At 40.4% G+C, this 18,461-nt stretch overlaps 1 protein-coding gene across 2 annotated transcripts in view; it reads left to right on the forward strand.

The window, feature by feature from the left end:
• Nucleotides 1-17,724: 17,724 nt before the first annotated feature.
• KCTD3 (potassium channel tetramerization domain containing 3) overlaps nt 17,725-18,461 on the forward strand; it is a 55,018-nt gene continuing 54,281 nt past the window's right edge. The window contains exon 1 of one of the 2 annotated variants that reach the window (XM_072759495.1): nt 17,725-17,885. In XM_072759495.1, the coding sequence (XP_072615596.1) occupies nt 17,803-17,885 (83 nt within the window). In that variant the 5' untranslated portion in view covers nt 17,725-17,802. The remainder of the gene's footprint in view (nt 17,886-18,461) is intronic. The other variant, XM_072759493.1, reaches the window with a different exon arrangement.

Consider the following 18,461-nt stretch of genomic DNA (forward strand, 5'->3'; position numbering starts at 1 on the left):
GCACTGGGAAACAATGTAAGTAGGTAGAGTAGAAGACTGACTTTTGAACTCTGAAACCACACTTGCAAAGTTATCTGATCCTCCAAATAGCTCTTCCATTCACTTGAAATTTGAAATCCCTTTAGCAGAAAAAAAGCCATTTATTTCTACTTGAGATATATAGTATTAAGTTTAAGTCCCACTGAAAGAGGCAAATCATGGACTTAAAATGATACTAAGTGTGAACAACTGATATTGGCTTCTTTTGGAGTTTGCACATTTTGAGCGTGATACAACAGAGCAAAAGAGCCCTGCGGCTACAGTAGTGAGATGGGCAGTGGGGAACATGGTAGGGATGAATAGAGCAAAACAGAGAAAATAGCAGTAGGGAAATGTCACCTACTGCCCAATTTTTCCTAAAATAGATTTGCACCCAGATTAATACTATTTCCCACTCATCAGATGGAAAATGCATGCGGAGTATAATATGTGGTTAAAAAGTTGAAATACAATCCCAAACACCTGGATTTAAAACCCTGCTCTACTACAATCCAGGATCGTGAGCTGAGATAGACTCCTCTCTCTGTTTCAGTTGCCTCATCAGAAAAGTAGGTTAATAATAGCAGTATTTCAGAGGGTTGCTGAGAGGATTAAAATAAATAAATATGTAAGGCATCTAGAAAACTGCAGAAATATAGTAGCTGCTTGACTAGTAATAGCTATCACTATTGGCATGGCTTAACACAACAGAAATTAGAGATTATTATTATCTTGATTTTGTAAGCATGATTGATGAATAACAAGAGCTTCTCATAGGTAACATCTCTCTAGGTATTTTTTTGTTTGTTTCATTAAGTCAAATAGTACTTGTACTAATAAGCACAAAATAGGAAATATAGGATTGTTTTTTCTTTAAATATTGGTTCTACTGGCTGCCAAGTCTATGTCAATAACACTTAGAGGCTGCTTACTGATCAAAGAATATGTTAATTCAATCACAGGTTGATCTGAAGCTAGAAAATAAATAATGAGTCTGTATCACTAAGCATTTTTAAAGTTATTTAATAGAAGTTACAATTATTGACACATGAATCATTAAAAAATAGAACTTTTGTCTTTTTTATGTAAGGCTATTTACAATGCTTTTCTATAATTTGGCTAATGTAAATGACATCCCTACCATTTAATTTTGTCCTTCTTGATTCATTCATTCCGACATTATTGAATGTTAAAAAGTATGAAAATGAATTACTTATAGAATGAATACAAAACCACTGAATTTAGAGCTGAAAGGAACCTTAGACGTCATATATACTTCAATCCAGAGAAGCCAAGTGTCTTGGGCAAGGTGCCACATCTCTCAGAGGAGGAAATAGTTCTTACATATGGCACTGTCTTTTTACACACCCAACTCTACACGTCTAGGAGATTCCTTATAAAGTATATTCCAGGCAATGTCCTTTTTCTGGATTTTCTAGAGTAAACAGAAGTCGCAACACAATACATGGAACCACACTCTGTTGCTACTTAGATGTTAGCTCTTTAAAAAGTCCTTTCATGACCTATCTAAAATTCATCACTGACACCGCCACTACAGCACCACATTATCCTCCACCCCTTTAACCTGCTTAGTTTCCCTTCAAAGCACATTGATTAAACAAGTTATTGTTGTTGTCATTACTGTTATTGGAAATTGGCTGGCTGATTGGCTGGTTGATTTCCCATTGTTCCCACCAGCAGGTAAACCTCAGGAAGGCAGGGGCTTTATTTCTATTGTTCACTTGGCATCCTCAGTGACAGAAAATACCTGGACTATTTTATTTTATTATTTTTTAAAATTATTTATTTACTCATGAGAGACAGAGAGAGAGAGAGAGAGAGAGAGAGAGAGAGAGGCAGAGACACAGGCAGAGGGAGAAGCAGGCTCCATGCAGGGAGCCTGATGTGGGACTCGATCCCAGGTCTCCAGGATCACACCCTGGACTGAAGGTGGCACCAAACTACTGAGCCACTCGGGCTGCCCAATACCTGGCATATTTTAGATGCTCAGAACACTAACCCCACCTTGGCCCATAACCTAAGTGGGGATATATAACTTTACTTCAGTGTACAGGCCTGACAGTTGATTTGTAGAATCTAGAAGAGAGTCTTTCCCTGGATCCACAGGTTACAGGAGTTATGTAGGCCGAGGGCTATCTGGGGTCAGCTGCTCCCCAACTAGGGGGAAAATGTGAGAAAGATTCCAAGAAAAGTTAAGAACCAAAAGATGAATAGAGAGAAAGGTACTGATAGCATGTTTCACATGTAAGGGAGACAAAACTTTACCTCTCTGCCTTTTAGGTTTTCAGTTGACACTCTAATGGATTGACAAGAGAAAAACAGGCAGTTTATTAATGTGTGCAGTGCACACCAGGTGACAGAAACCTAATGGAAAATTAATTCAAAATGGCATCTTAAAAAAATAAAAAATAAAAATAATAAATAAAAAAAAATAATAAAAAAATTAAAAAATGGCATCTTAGATTCCAGTTTATGTAGCATCTTCAACAGAGAACGATGCGTTATAGAGAAATGACAAAACAAAGTTCAGAGCCTTAGTCTTCCAAGGATGGCAAAGTCAGAAAAGATAGACATAGGTGACCCTTGAACAACACTGGTTTGAACTGTACAAGTCCACTTACGTGGGAATTTTTTTTATGTATAAATACAGTACTATATTTCTCTTATGATTTTCTCTTTTTTTACAATTTTCTTTTTTCATATGTTTTTAGTAACATTTTCTATTCTCTAGCTTACCTCATGTTAGAAATACAGTATAAAATACGTATAACATATGAAATATGTGTTGTTTATGATATCAATATGCCTTGCATCAACAATAGACCATTAGTTAAGCTTTGGGGGAGTCAAAAGTTAGATGCAAAAGCTAAATTCTCACCTTGGTACCCTAAGCCTCTGCATTGTTCAACTGTCAACCGTATGAGAGAGAATGAATAATTTTTATTTGCAGATTCCTCTGGAGGATCTCTGGGCTGATTGAAGTGTCACCAGTAAAAGGAGAATTTATTTCCTTTTTTGAGGTAGAAAAGGGGAAGCTTTTCCTAGGTTTACTGCTTCTTAATTGCCTTCACCTAAAATAATTTTTATGTCAAAGAGGTGTATTTTGGGGGTGGCATATTCTGGTTTCCTTCACTTATCTCTGATCCAATCAAACAGGTTCATTCAGATCAACAAGCCCTAAATTTTCTTTATTTGCTTACTTTTCTCTAAATCCTGCTCCTGTCATTTCCAACAGAAAATGTATCAACAGTGGAAATTATATGGAGAATGATTATGGTGCCTCAGCCCCGGTCTGTGATTTACTGTGATATTTTCTCAAAACTCAGATGCAGTTTTGAGATTTCTTTTAATTGACTTCAGGTTTTTTAATTACAAGGGAACAAAATCAAAATAAGGAGCACTTATTAGTCACCAGGATAACTTATTTATTACTGAGACGATGTCTGCAAAAAATCAATTTACTGAAAATGTTTCCTACAGGTTTGCAGATTTTAGCAATTTATAAAAGCTACTATAATCTGCACAAGAGCATTCATTGTTTCCAAGAATTCATTTTGATCAATGTGGCCCTGATTGTAACAACTTTTGTAGAGAAGTGTGTGTTTAAAACTCACATAGTGCATAGACACTTTTTCTGATAACGACCCATTGATATAAAAGCTGACAACGTTTGGCATCTAGAAGCTGTCCTGGCAACAACTTGGATGTGTGTGTGTGTGTGTGTGTGTGTGTGCATGCACACTGTCAAGTGAGGTATGTTTGTGAGTTAGGTTCTTGCTACTTAAATAAAATGATACGGATATTGGAAAACAAACAGCATATCTTGCAGGAAATGAAAAAGTTTAAAAACAAGTGAACAAACCTGCCACTCTTGAACCAGGCGATGGTACCATACAGGGACCATGGCTGGCTCGCTTACCCCTTCTACCACTGAGCTACATTGGCCTCCATGTGAAGTTTGTTCTGAAGTCCATACAATTTTATATATTGGAGAATAACTTAAGTTTATAAAAGTCAATATTCTATTTTTTTAACATTGAAGCTTTTCAAAATGTCCAATGTATTTACTTTTCAAGGTGTTGAATCAGTGTAATGATACAGTCCTGGTATCAGAGGGGTTTTCTTACAAATATTCTTACAAATATCTTCCTATTTTGGCTGAAGGTGGTAATGGAACAATATCATCATATTATATAACCAAGAGATGGGTTTTGTGTATAGATCTGTGTATATTACATGTACATGCATATGTCTATGTATGTGAACATGTGTAATTCAACCAAAGTGACTGCAATATTCTCATACTTCACCCTCCTAAAAATGAAGAGTCATGGAACTGGAGAACTGTTTCTATTTTGTACTAAGAATTATATTCCAAGAAATGGTGAGACAATGGTTTGTATCAGTAAATTAGCTATCACTTTGGCTCATCTAGATTTATTTCTTGTGATGAAGATTTGGGGCTCACTGATATCCAGTATTTTGAAAAACACTTGGGATTCATTTTCTCCAGGGAATGAAGATTATATTTCTGGTATGCTGCAAACTCTATCTAGAGACCACTGGCATAACCCGGAGAAAAGAAGATACAACACCCTAATGACTCAATTTACAGGTAATCAATTATAGCTATTCCTCTATTCATGGTGTGTAGACCATGATTCCCACCTAGTTATTTTTTAGACAGCATGAGAGAATTGCCATCAATGTATGAGATAAAGGAGATGATACTGAACACCAGAGATCTGCAGTCAATGTGACCATAAATCAGGATGATATGTTGCTAAATCAACTGTCTGGGTATGATGGAAAGCAGGTTATGACCACCTGCCCAGAAGTTAGCTGTGTCTGGAAATCAGCTTGGGAAGAGAACAAATCTCTGAATAGTTAACTGAATAATGACTCTCCTGGAGCACCATTCCCTATAATAATGCTGGTAGTGAGCTTGTTATCCCTCACTTGGGAAAAATGGTTGGATATTTTAATCACTATTGAATCTTCTGTCTTAAAGGTCAGTAGCCAGTTTTGGTAGAAATCAAGGTAAAGAAATGAGTCTGTATGTAAGCTACAATGAACATTAAGTATGACAGGGTGTGTGACGGGATGGTGAGGCCCTTAATAATGTTCTCTAATGAACCAACTGCCGGAGATCAAAAGAGAATTTATCGTCCCTGAGGTGTAAGCTCATTACATAATGACACCTGGAACCTGCATCTGTAAAGTCTTTACTACAATAGCTGGCGTATGGTTCTGTCCACAAACCATATGTGATCCAGAATTCAGGATAATGGTGGCCTCTAGTTGTTACCTTGGTCAATGGAGACTGTAGTATGTGAGAAAGGTCATTTCTGTTGAAAAAGAATGGAGAATCACAGCGTAATTTAAACTGTGATTGATGGGATGCCTGGGTGGCTCAGTGGTTGAGTGTCTGCCTTCGGTTCAGGGCATGATTCCAGAGTGCTGGGAACAAGTCTCGCATTGGGCTCCCTTTGGGGAGTCTACTTCTCCCTCTGCCTATGTCTCTGCCTCTCTCTGTGTCTCTCTTGAATAAATAAATAAAATCTAAAATAAATAAACAAACTGTGATCAATGTGTTCTTAATCCCTGCCAAAGCTATATGGTAAACAAATAATTATTATTTCATTGATTGAATTAAATAAATTCATTTAATAGTCACATAAGTAACAATGTTACATAAACAATTGTTACATAAGTAAACAATGGTCACCAGGATGAGACAGTATTAGTTAGATTAAAATCTACTTGGGCAGCCCTGGTGGCTCAGCAGTTTAGCGCTGCCTTCAGCCCAGCGTGTGATCCTGGAGACCTGGGATCAAGTCCCACATCGAGCTCCCTACATGGAGCCTGCTTCTCCCTCTGCCTGTGTCTCTGTCTCTCTCGCTCTCTCTCTGTGTCTCTCATGAATAAATAAACAAAAATCTTAAAAATAAATAAATAAAATAAAATCTACCACTTGCTAAAACTCATAGAAAATTTTGGGCAAGGTTTCTTAATATATTATTTGCAAAATGGCTTTTTATGGCTTTTAGAAACCTCAAAAGAGGAACTTTAGTTCTCATACCTTAATAAATTGTTGTAAAGTAATATTAAGCCTGAGCAATTTGATCAACCAAAAAAGAATAATTAGGATTGCTGGGTGGAGAAAGGTTTGAAGTAATACCCTTCTCTGTACCCAATGGTGCTCAAAATAATGGTTATGACAAAATATGATGAAATTTTTCCTAGACCAGCCTTTCAGATTCTATGGTTAACTTTTGATGTTCTATTTGATATCTGTGTCACTCACTTTTTCTTTTTCATTATATAAACTCAGTCTGCAACTCAATGAAAGAAATTTCTGATAAAAAAGATGACAGTTTTAAACTACAGAGATATTATTTCTTATTTAAGCCATAGATTTAGAAAGCACTGTCTCAATGTTTCATGTATAATTGTATAGATTCTTGGTCCATATATTTTCTATAGTATTATACAATTAAGTACAATAAGGTGGTTTTGTTTTGTTTTTTTTGTTTGTTTGTTTGTTTGTTTGTTTGTTTGTTTGTTTGTTTTAGATAATCCTCATCACAGAAACCAATTTTGGTTAAAAATCTTACTGAAATGACGTCCCTCAAGTTACTCTGCCTTCTTTTTATTAAGATATTCATTACTCTAAGATTCTCAAACTTTTAATAGATAAAAGAAGAAAATAATGCAACTTGTTAACATTTTTCCAAGAATGTGAAGCAGAACTAATGCCCTATTAAATGATAAACAAGGAGTAGTATCAATTATAGAGGAGCTGCTTCTGTATTTTGTGCTTTTGTAAGAATACACTAAATCATGGGGCATAATATTATAATTTGAACACATGATGAATTGTTCTTTTTAATTCCCCCTTTTTTCAAACCTGTGATGATGGGATGGGATTTGGATTTATAGTTTTCAAAGCACTTTCATATAATTATTTATTAACTTTTAATGAAAATTCAATATATATTGTCTAATGGTTATGAGAGGCTTTTACTCATTAATAATGTAAGGTTTTTAAAAGTGCTTTACTGGACATATTAATCAATATCACCATCAGAGAAATTGTTCCAAAATAGAAGTGTTAGTGTAGCCAAAGTAGTATGTTTTAGTTCTTCCTACATGTTACAGAACTGTTGGTACACAATTTTGTATAAATAAGAATCATATATTTATATCTGGTTGTATCTAGGTTTCAAACTTTATGAGAAGTCACATATTTCAATTTCAGTAACTAACCCACATTTCTGATTTAAAGTTGCATAACATCAGGGGTAAATGTAAAGGACAACCAAAGCTCTGGGAATTTCCTCTGGATCAGATGAAAGAAAATTATTATATTGCTCTCCTTCTACCTATGGTGATAATGTGGGAAGAGAGTCCCGCCTAAAAATTTGATTGCAGGGGGGAAAAAAGCTAATCTCAAATCTTTTGCTAGTTATTTGTCTAAAGGTGATGATTGTTATGGTCTTTGGAAAGTTACAATAATGGGTCTGGTCTACGAAGCATCGGTAGGCACTGGGCATGGTCTAGGTTGAGAAACTTTCTCTATAAAAGGCTAGATAGCAAGAATCGTAAGTTTCAAAGGCCATATGATCTCTGACAAGACTACTCACCTCTGTCATTGTAGTGCAAAAACTGCCATAGACACGGCTCTGTCCCAATAAAACCATGTTTCCATAAAACTTTATTTACAAAGAAAAGTAGTGAGTCAGATTTGACCTTTGGGCCATAATTTACCAATGAGTGGTCCAGAAATAAGAAGATAAAGAAAGGAGAATTGAAACAGCTCTACCTAGTAATTGTGGATTCTTCCAATGTGGATGTGGGAAATTTTAGCAAATTATATTATCATTGTTAGGAGTATTATCACTGAGAACATCTTGTTTTACCTTAGGAGGGGTGTGTGTGTGTGTGTGTGTGTGTTGTATGAGAGAAAAAGAGGGGAGGAGGGAGATAGAAATATATTAACTAAAGAGTGTTAAATAAATGTACTCTTTAGAGAAGTGTGGGCAGATTTCAGGAATCCAGGAAGGGATGGTAAAGGACCAGAAACTACCGGAAGCCACTTCACCTTTTTTAAGGGAAGACATATTTTACTATGGGTCCTAATCAGAGATAGACCTCTGAAAGAGGGATAGCTTACATGAAATATGACCGTATAAGAACACAGACACTTCCAGAACTATGGAAAAACGGGGGAAAAATAAATGCCCGGGCCACTGTCTCCCTGTGTCCTGAATCCCTTGCCAGGAACCCCCTTTGGCTAACACCAATGGGAAGTCAGAGGGCAAAGGAGCCCAGGTAATGCAGTCCCTAATTTAAGTGTACCAAAGCACACAGGAATAAAGAAAAAGGCAAAAAATAAAATAAAATAAAATAAAATAAATAAAATAAAATAAAATAAAATAAAATAAAATAAAATAAAATAGGAGTGCTAGGGTGGCTTAATATTACTTCTAGGAGTTACCGTAGATGATTAGGTATTGCCGAATCCACAGAAACATTATTCCTGACAATATATTTGAGGTATAGTTAAAATACGATGAACTACCCTTAGTAAAGTGTTATAGTTTATTAAGTTTGGACAGACATATACATCCAGAAAATTATCACCACAATCAAAATGATGACCATAAGCATCACTTGAAAAGTTTCTTTGTACACTCTGGTAATTCTCGCCACCAAAATACCTTTTCATCTCTCATGCCCAGACACCCATCTGTCCACTTTTGATAACCAAAAACTAGTATACATTTTCTAGAATTTTACATAAATGGAATCACACAGTACCTACTCTTTTGTTTGTTTGTATGGCTTCTTACAGTTATATTTACATTCATTTAGTTATTTTTAGACTCATTTAGGTTTTTCTCTGTAGTATTTCATTTCTTTTTTTGCTGAGTAGTGTTCCATTATAATGGAATGGAATTTGTTTAGCCTTCGCCTGATGATGAACGGTTGAATTGTTTCTAGTTTTTGGCTGTTACAAATAAAGTTGACATAAATCTTTGTGTAACGGTTTTTATAAGAACATGTAAATGTGGATTGAATGATGGTCCCCAAAAGATATGTCCAAGTCTTAATCCCTGGAACCTGTGAATGTGAGTTTATTTGGAAATAGAAATTTTGCAGGTGTAATTAATTTAGGGAATCTTGAGATGAGGTCATCCTGGATTTAGAGTCAGCCATAAATCCAATGATTGAATCCTTATAAAAGAAATGAAAGGGAGATTTGACACACAGAGAAAACCTGCATTCCTGGGAAAAACACCACCTCACTGTAGATATATTACTCTGTTTGCATTTTGTTGGATTCAGTTTGCTAATATTTTGTTAAACATTGATACATCTAGATTTATGAAAGAAATTGGTCTGTAGTTTACTTGTAATCGCCTTCTGATTTTGGCATCAGGGTAATTCTGTCCTCAGAAAGTGAATTGGACATTCTTCTCAATTCTTAAGTTTTGTGGAAAGGTTGTAGAAAATTGATATTATTTCCTCTTTAAATATAAGCAGAATTCACCAGTGAAGCCATCTGTGCCTTGAGTTTTCTTTGTGGGAAGATTTTAAACTACAAATTCAAATTCTTTCACAGAAACAGAGATATCCAGGTTACCTATTTCTTTGTGAGTCTTGGCAGTTTGTGTTTTTTGAGGAATTTGTCCATTTTATCTAAGCTGTCAAATTTATTGGCATAGTTGTTCATAATATCTCCTTATTTTCCTTTAATAACTGTATCATCAGTAATGATGTCACCTCTCACTCCTGGAATTCATCATTTGTATCTTCTCTGTTTTTTCCAAATCAGTCTGGCTGGAGGTTCATCAGTTTAATTGATCTCAAAGAATCAGATTTTGGTTATTTTATTTTCCTCTTTTCTATTTCATTGATTTCTACTTTGATCTTTATTTCCTTCCTTTGGCCCATTTTTAGTTTACTCTGGTATTCTTTTCCTAGGTTTTTAAGGTTGACCCTGAAGTGATTATTTTCTAATATGTAAATTGAATGGCAAATAATTCAAAGTATTGCTTCAGCATCATCCCTTACATCTAGATATTGCTCCAAAACATCCTTACTTTGAATAATTTTTAATTTCCTTATAACCCACATATTATTTAGAACTGTGTTATGCAGTTTCCAAATATTTGGGGATATTCCAGGTATCTCTCTCTTTCTTATTTATTTCTTACATAACTGCATTGTCACCGGAGACCACAATTTGTATAACTTGTATCTTTTTAAATTTACTGAGACTTGTGTTATAGTCCAGAATATGGTCTATTTTGGTAAATGTTCTGAGAGCACTTGAAAAGCATATGCATTTTGCTATTGTTGAGGGTAATGTTCTACTAATATCAATGGTTAGGCTGGTTGATAGTGTTGTTCAAATCTTCTATGTCTTTACTGATTTTTCATCTACTATTCAACCAATTATTGCAATAATAATTCTGAAACATCTGTCTGTAATTATGGAGTTGTCTATATCTCCTTGCAGTTTTATCAGTTTTTTCTTTCTGTATTTTTACATTCAGTTATTAGTCACATAAATGTTTTTATTTGTTATTTGCCTTAATGACATAGCTCCTTTATCATTATGAAATGATCTTCTTTATCCCGGGTAAATTATGGTCTTTGTTCTAAAATCTACTTTGTCCGATATTAATATATCTATTCCAGCTTTCTCTTGACTAGTTTTGATACGATATCTTAGTTTGGGCTGCTATAACAAACTGCCATAGACTGGGAAGCTTATAAACAACAGAAATTTCTGATAGTGCTAGAAGTTGGAAGTATGAGATGAGGGTATTAGCATTGTTGGGTTCTGGTGATGGCTCTCTTCTGGGGTGCAGAGTGCCATCTTCTTATTGTACCCTCACATGGCCAAAAGAGAAGAAAAGACCTCTTTGCTGTCCCTTTTATAATGGTATTAATCCTATTCATGAAGGCTCCATCTTTATGACCTAGTTTCTTCCTAAAGGTCTCCCCCCAATACCATCATTGGGGGTTAGGACTTTAGCATATGAGTTTGGTAAGGGGCATAAACATTTAGTCCATTGCATATGGTTTATTTTTAACTTGTGACTTTATATTTTAAAACATTATCTTTTAGATGGTCTATAGTTAGGTCTTGCTTTTTTTATCCAGTCTGACAAACCTTGTCTTTACTGGAGTGTTTAGACCATTTACATTTAATGTGATGATTGATATGGCTGGGTTAAAATCTGTCATCTTGCTAGTTGTTTTCTATTTGTGTCATCTATTCTTGCCTTACTCCTTTTATACCTTCTTTTGGATTAATTGAATATATTTTTTATGACTCTATTTTATTTCCCTCATTGTCTAAGGAGAAAAAACCCTCTCTCTGTTAAGGTAATATTTGAGCAGAGTCCTGAAGAAGTGAGCCCTTTGTATCTCAAGGAAAAACTTCACAAGTAAAGGGAAAAACAAAGTGTAAAACCCTGAAGCTGGAGGATATTTGATATTTTGGAATAATAATAATGTGGCCAGTGTACCTGGAATGGAATAGGGAGGTAAGAAGGAACATGGGAAGAAGATAGCAGAGGAAGATTGAATGCTGATAAGTGGTATATGAGATCATATTAGGCCTTAATAGTTTTCTGGGAGCATTCATTGAAATTTCTTTGCTTTAGGCAAAAGCCTTTGCTGTCATCCTACCCCAAAATTAAACAAAAGCTTTTCTGAATCACCACCACAATCTGCCTAAGGGAACCTCAAGACTAATCTGTTTGTGCCATTTGTCCCATTTTGTATTGTTCTGTATGAAAATCCAGCACTTACAGGTCATTTCTCATTCTCCACTCTTCTCCCCCCAAACACAATTCCAATATGAAATTTGGAATTTATGGTCCCTCATAAAGAAAACTCCCTTTACCCTCACCTTCTTTTTCAATGTTCCTGGCACAAACTAAAAGTAGGTTCTCCTCTGCAGACACTCACTCCCTTGCTTCCTTCTCAACTGTAGGCTACTTTTTTTCCCATAATCTTCATCCCACAGGCCTGTAGGATACATGTCATTCGGTTCATACACCAATCTTTCCAGATTATTGTCCTTACCTCTTCCCCTTAAACCACAACTTTGTTGATGAGTTTGCCATCAGATTAGGAATGTGCTTCATTTGTTCAGGTTTGAGGGATGGGATCCTGTGAACCTGAGTCCTTCTCCTTTTTCAGTGGCTTGCCTTTCGATATTGAAAGTTCTGTGGGATGAAGTTTTCCCTATTATTGTTTGTAATCTCAAGCCTATGGTTTTAAAATCTGATAATAGAGTACATCAGTAGAGACATACTCAAATAGTAGGTGTATCTCTACTTAGAGTGGCTCAGAAGGTAACAGTAATAACAATGGCAACAGCAAACACTGGGCAAATTATCCTCCTTGTGGCTCAGTTTCTTTATCTTTGCTTATTGGCTAGATATGGTCTTCCTTAATCTACATAAAGACATAACTCTAATGATTATCTTCTTCCTCTCTTGAATTACCAGTTTTTGCTCTCTACTAACTGGTTTCTATCAGTACATAGTTATTTCTTTTACCACCTTCACAAAGCCTTCTCTTGACCTTACCTCCCCTGCTTATTTACAGTCCACTTCTTTATTCCTCTTTCCATTGAAACCCCACCAATCATACTGTTTCTTCTGTAGCTGCACTAGGACTATCCTTTCTTAGAAAATCACCAGTTTCCCTCATGTTACTAAATCCGATGGTCAAGTCTTAGTTATTTTACTTGACCTATTATCTCACTGGATCCCCTAATCCCTTGGTTTTCCTCCACCTTGCCAGAATTTCTTTCTCCTTGGCTGGATCTTCTTCTTCTTCTAGTCTCCCAATGTTGGATAGTCAAGAGCTCCTTCCTGATCCTTATTCTTATCTCATTCTTTGCTCTTCTGCCCCGTGATCTCAGTTAGTTCTATGGATTCTAAGAGCCATCTCAATAATTCTAATTCCCAAAGTTTTATTTTGGCAAATATTAAGAGTATTTTCAGTTTGAATCTCCCTTCCAAATGCCCAACATCTATATACATCTGTGTTTCAGGATTTCTTTTCCTTTAGTGCCCGTGGTTCTTAGTTACCTTGCTTTGAAAAATGAAGAGATAGACCAAAGAGTAGTGGGCAGCAAAGCAAAGTTCTGGGTAATAGTACAAAGCTCCCAAAGAGGGAAGAGGTCTGAGAGGGTTGTAATTTTGGTGTTTAAAACTAGGAGTTTTGGGCAGCCCTGGTGGCTCAGCGGTTTAGTGCTGCCTTCAGCCCAGGGAGTGACCCTGGAGACCTGGGATTGAGTCCCACGTCGGGCTCCCTGCATGGAGCTTGCTTCTCCCTCTGCCTATGTCTCTGCTTCTCTCTCTGTGTGTCTCTCATGAATAAATAAATAAAATCTTTTTAAATAAATAAATAAATCTAGGAGTTTTTATGGGCTTGTTGTTGGCAGGCTGCTTTAATCTGATTAACTTCCCATGCACCTGTCACCCAATCAGGTTTTTGTTCACGTGCTCATTTACCTATCAGATAGTTGTTCACGTGGGACAAGGTGGAGAGCTCCTTCCAAGGTGGTGTAGAATAACAGAATGGGGTCTTCTTCCTTTTAAGGGTAGTTACTTCTCAGGACAGGGCCCCTTTGCCCTGCCTTTCTTCCACGAATCCTCCTATAACTGTCTACTCAACATCTCACTTGAATGCCTCCTAAGGGATCCTACACAAAATTCCACTGTGGGGAAAGGAGGGGTTTACCTGCCACCATGAACCAGTTTTCTGGACACCATTTGGGGATTCTACAATTCAACTCAATTCTGACACTATGTACCTGAATTCCATAGCTTATGGGCTCAGTCCTACAAGAGTGTCCTCTACTTCAGATGTCAGTCACAAGCATAGGTTGTTACCTGTGCTTCTGACTGATCGGCTATAGAGCAGAGGTTCCCTCAACTCACTCTTTGGACTTCAGACAGCAGTTGCAACTTCAGATTGTTACCTGTGCTTCAACCAATGGCCACAAATCACAGGTTCTCAAAACTCTTTCCTTGGATTTGATTAATCTGCTAGAGCAGTTCACAGAACTCACTAGAACATGGGTGTATTACAAAAGGATATATCTCAGGAATATCCAGTGGAAGAGATCTAAAGAGCAAGATATGGGAAAAGGGTACAGAGATTCTATGCCTTCTCAAGATTGCCACCATCCCTAAATCTTCCATGTTCAACAACCTGGAGGCTCTCTAAGTCCTGTTGTCCCTTTGGGATTTTACAAAGGCTGAATTGGTTAAATCATTGTCCATTGGTAATTGATTCTTCCTAAAGGTGGGAGTTGGGGGTGGTGAGTGGGTGGGTAGGTGAACCACTAATCAACCCACTAATCACAGGCTTGGGTCCTTTAGCAAACAACCTAAAACTTAGGTTACCTAAGTGCTTTCCAAAAGTCACCTCATTAACATAATAAAAGAAACATTTATTGCTCTCATCACTTAGGAATTTACAATGGTTTTAGGAATTCTGTCCCAGAACAAAGGATGAAAACCAAACATATATCTTATTATAAATCACATATAACAGGCCTTAGTTTAACAACATGTTGCCTCTTGAATTCATTAAAAGCAACAATCTGTTAGTAAGTCATCTTTTACATTATTCCAAAGTATGGGCCTAGGAAAAATTAAATGGCCTTTTTTACCACCTAATTCTATCCTGCAAATTTGAAAGGAAAGTTTTACGTTCTGGTAGGAGCAGACATTATGGGTTACAGCAAAGATAGCTAACAGTGTTTAAAGTATGAGGGATTCTTAATTTAATCTAAACTGTCACTCATCTCAGTAAAAAGTGAAAGTTTAGGGTACTGCAGAGAGGCCCTGCAATTAATAAACTGCACACCTAGAAATTCCTGCTATTGCCACTTGCCAACTTTTTGATTTTAAGCAAGTTTCCTAATCATTTTAAGTCTCTTTTTTTTATTTTAAAAATAATGATAATAACAGTTGTGAAGGAAAAAAAATGACAAAAAATACCTAAGCCCTCTAGCATGTGATAAAGCCATAATAAATACTGTTAAAAAGAAAACCACAGGCCCCAAATGGCATCACTTAGGCCAAGTCTGAGTGCCAGCTGGGTAGGCTTAATACCTAATCTGACTGCAGTGTCAATCTCCCCAGAAATGTAAGTTTTAGCCAGTCAGTCAGAAATTTTCTGACCAGCACCAATAAAATAATTTGTTACATGGGCCTTTTCCGTGCCCCAAAACGATGAGGTAAGTTGGATAAGACACCTTGTCCCTTGTAGTAAGGGAAGATGATCTTGCCTGAAACAATCTTTTCTTTTCTTTTGGTAATAATTTCCGTGCCCCACCTTCCTTCCTATAAAAACTTTCCATTTTGCAAAAATCCTCAGAGACTCCCTTCTATTGCTAGATGGGAAGCTCCCCATTCATGAATCGTTTAATAAAGCCAGTTAGATCTTCAAATCTACTCAGTTGAATTTTTTTAAAACAATACAAATTAGTTATTATTCTTATCATCATCATTAATTGAGGTAAATGATATTTATCTTGCAAGTAGTGCTATTCTCTTTTTAATCAAATTTGGATAAAGTCATGTTACTGGTATATTTTCCAGCAGTGTTTTTTTTTTTTTAATTATGACAATGAAAATAAAGTCATAACACCATGTACGTCTTCAGTTTGAATTCTTATTGGTAAGACTATACAAAACCAACAATTCATGCTAAGAATTGCTAAACAAAATCCAACTGAGTAAAATTGAAGATCTAATTTGCTTTTTTCAACGGCTCATGAATCGGGCAGCTCCTAAGAGTGGTACAAAATAAAAGGTTTTTAGAGGCGAAAGGAGGGTAGGACTCAGAGGCTAAAAGACTAAATTATTTCAGGCAAGGTTATCTTCCCTTAGAGGAGGACAGGGGGCTGGACTGGCAGGTTACCTCACTAACCCTGATCTGGAAATTCCAAACTAATTGGTTTAAATTTCCACTCCTAGGAGATGCTGGAGCTGCAATTAGGTAGGGCATTAAGTCTTTTTTTTTTTTTTTTTTTTTAAGATTTTATTTTTAAGTAATGTCTACACTGAAGCTGGGGCTCCAGCTCAGGACCACAAGATCAAGAGTCCTAGGCTCTTCCCACTGAGGCAGCCAGCGCCCCAAGTTAGGCATTGAGTCTTGATGGGGCTTAGCAAAGGTGACTCCATGTTGGGCCTGTTACCTTTCAACGCAGTTCAGTACTATGGATGAGTGAGCTCTGAAACATAGTGCACCGCCTTTGTCAGCTGACATCAGGTATTACAGTGCTAAGATTTTTTTTTTTTTTTTAAGATTCTTATGTATTTATTCATGAGACACACAGAGAGAGGCAGAGACACAGGCAGAGGGAGAAGCAGGCTCCCTGCAGGGAGCCCCGCGTGGGACTCGATCCCAGGTCTCCAGGATCACAACCTGGGTGGAAGGCAGGCGGGTGCTTAACCGCTGAGCCACCCACGTCCCTATAAGGTCTTATTTTTGAAAAGGTTCAATTTTTAAGTAACCTCTACGCCTAAGGTGGGGCTTGACCCTGCAAACCCCGCAGATGAAGCGGTGCCTTGCCCTTCCGACCTAGCCAGCCAGGCACCCCTCCTTGGGTTAAGATTTTTTAAATCACGCTTCAGCAGCCTCCACGTTTTCAGGTTCCACTACATATACTATTGAAAGCAAACATTTATTTTATTTATATATATATGTTTAGGTGTGTGACCTACTTTGGACGCTTACTATATTCCAGAAACGCACTGCCCTGCACGGCCTACGGGTCGTTGCTCGCTCGCCCTTTGCTTCCCTTCCCTGCTTGGCAAAACAACAAGCAAAACTGTTTGGGGGACCGGGGTTGAGACTAAGAGAGTAACACGGTGAGGAATTATCTCAGGTAAACGCTGTTTAAAAAAAAAAAAAAAAAAAAAAAGTCCTCAAGCGCCCAGGTTGCGTTGGCTTTGCCCTGGCGCTCTCTCCGCAGGTCTAGGCACCGAGCACTGCCTCCCGGAGACCGCCTCCACGTCCGAGCCACGTGGGGCCAGGAGCGCCGCTGGGCAGCGCGGGGTCGGGCCGAGGGCCTTCACGTCCGAGCCCGGGCGGGGCGGGGCGGCGCGGCGGGCAGGGCGGGCGGCCGGCGGGGGGCGGCGGGGGGCGGCGGGCAGGGCGGGCGGCCGGCGGGGGGCGGCGGGCCGCAGCTCGTTCCCCACGTCCCCGCGCGCCGCGGCCGCGAAGCTCCTCCCCGCCCTTCCTGCCGCCGCCGCCGCCGCCGCCGCCGCCGCCGGCGAAGCGGTGAGCGCGGCGGTGTTTTGTCCCCAGCGGCGACCCCTCGTCCCGCGCAGGCTGCGGCTGCGGCGGCCGCCGTGGCGGTGGCGGTGGCGGTGGCGGCGGCTGCCGAGCGCTAGGACAGGCCCGGGCCGGCCCTGCGGCCTGGAGGCCGTGAGAGGCGGAGGCCGGGCCGCCCCCCGGCGCCGCGGGAGCGGAGGGGACCAGGCGGCCGCCCGGGAGCTCGGCCCCGCCGCCGCGAAGGTGGGGGAGGCCCCGCGCCCCTCCCGCCCTCCGGCCGCCGCCGCCGCCGCCCCGCTGGCCCTGCCGCCCCCGCCCCCGCCGCCGCCGCCGCCCCCGCCGCCGCCGCCTCGGGCTCCCGCGGCCGCCGCCTCGGGCCCCACGGCCCCGGCCGGGGAGGGCGGGCGGCGTGCGCGGCCGGAGCCGCCGGAGATGGCGGGAGGGCACTGCGGCAGCTTCGCCGCGGCGGCGGCCGGCAGCGCCGAGATCGTGCAGCTGAACGTGGGGGGGACCAGGTGAGTCGGCGGGGAGGGGCGCGGGGCCGCTGCGGGGGGCGGGGACGGGTGTCTGTGGGGACCCGGTGTCGGGGGACCGGGTGTTGGGGGGGACCCGGTGTCGGGGGGGCCGGGTGTCGGGGGGGAACCGGGTGTCGGGGGGGAACCGGGTGTCGGGGGGGCCGCGGGGGGGTACCGGGTGTCGGGGGGACCGGGTGTCGGGGGGGGACCCGGTGTCGGGGGGACCGGGTGTCTGGGGGGACCGGGTGTCGGGGGGACCGCGGGGGGTACCGGGTGTGGGGGGGACCCGGTGTCGGGGGGACCGGGTGTCTGGGGGGACCGGGTGTCTGGGGGGACCGGGTGTCGGGGGGACCGCGGGGGGTACCGGGTGTGGGGGGGACCCGGTGTCGGGGGAGAACCGGGTGTCGGGGGGGACCGCGGGGGGGGGTACCGGGTGTGGGGGGGACCCGGTGTCGGGGGGGACCGCGGGGGGGTACCGGGTGTCGGGGGGTAACCGGGTGTCCGGGGGACCCGGGTGTCGGGGGAGAACCGGGTATGGGCGGGACCCGGTGTCGGGGGGGAACCGGGTGTCGGGGG

Source organism: Vulpes vulpes, chromosome 5 (assembly GCF_048418805.1).
Source record: "Vulpes vulpes isolate BD-2025 chromosome 5, VulVul3, whole genome shotgun sequence".
Lineage (NCBI taxonomy): Eukaryota > Metazoa > Chordata > Mammalia > Carnivora > Canidae > Vulpes > Vulpes vulpes.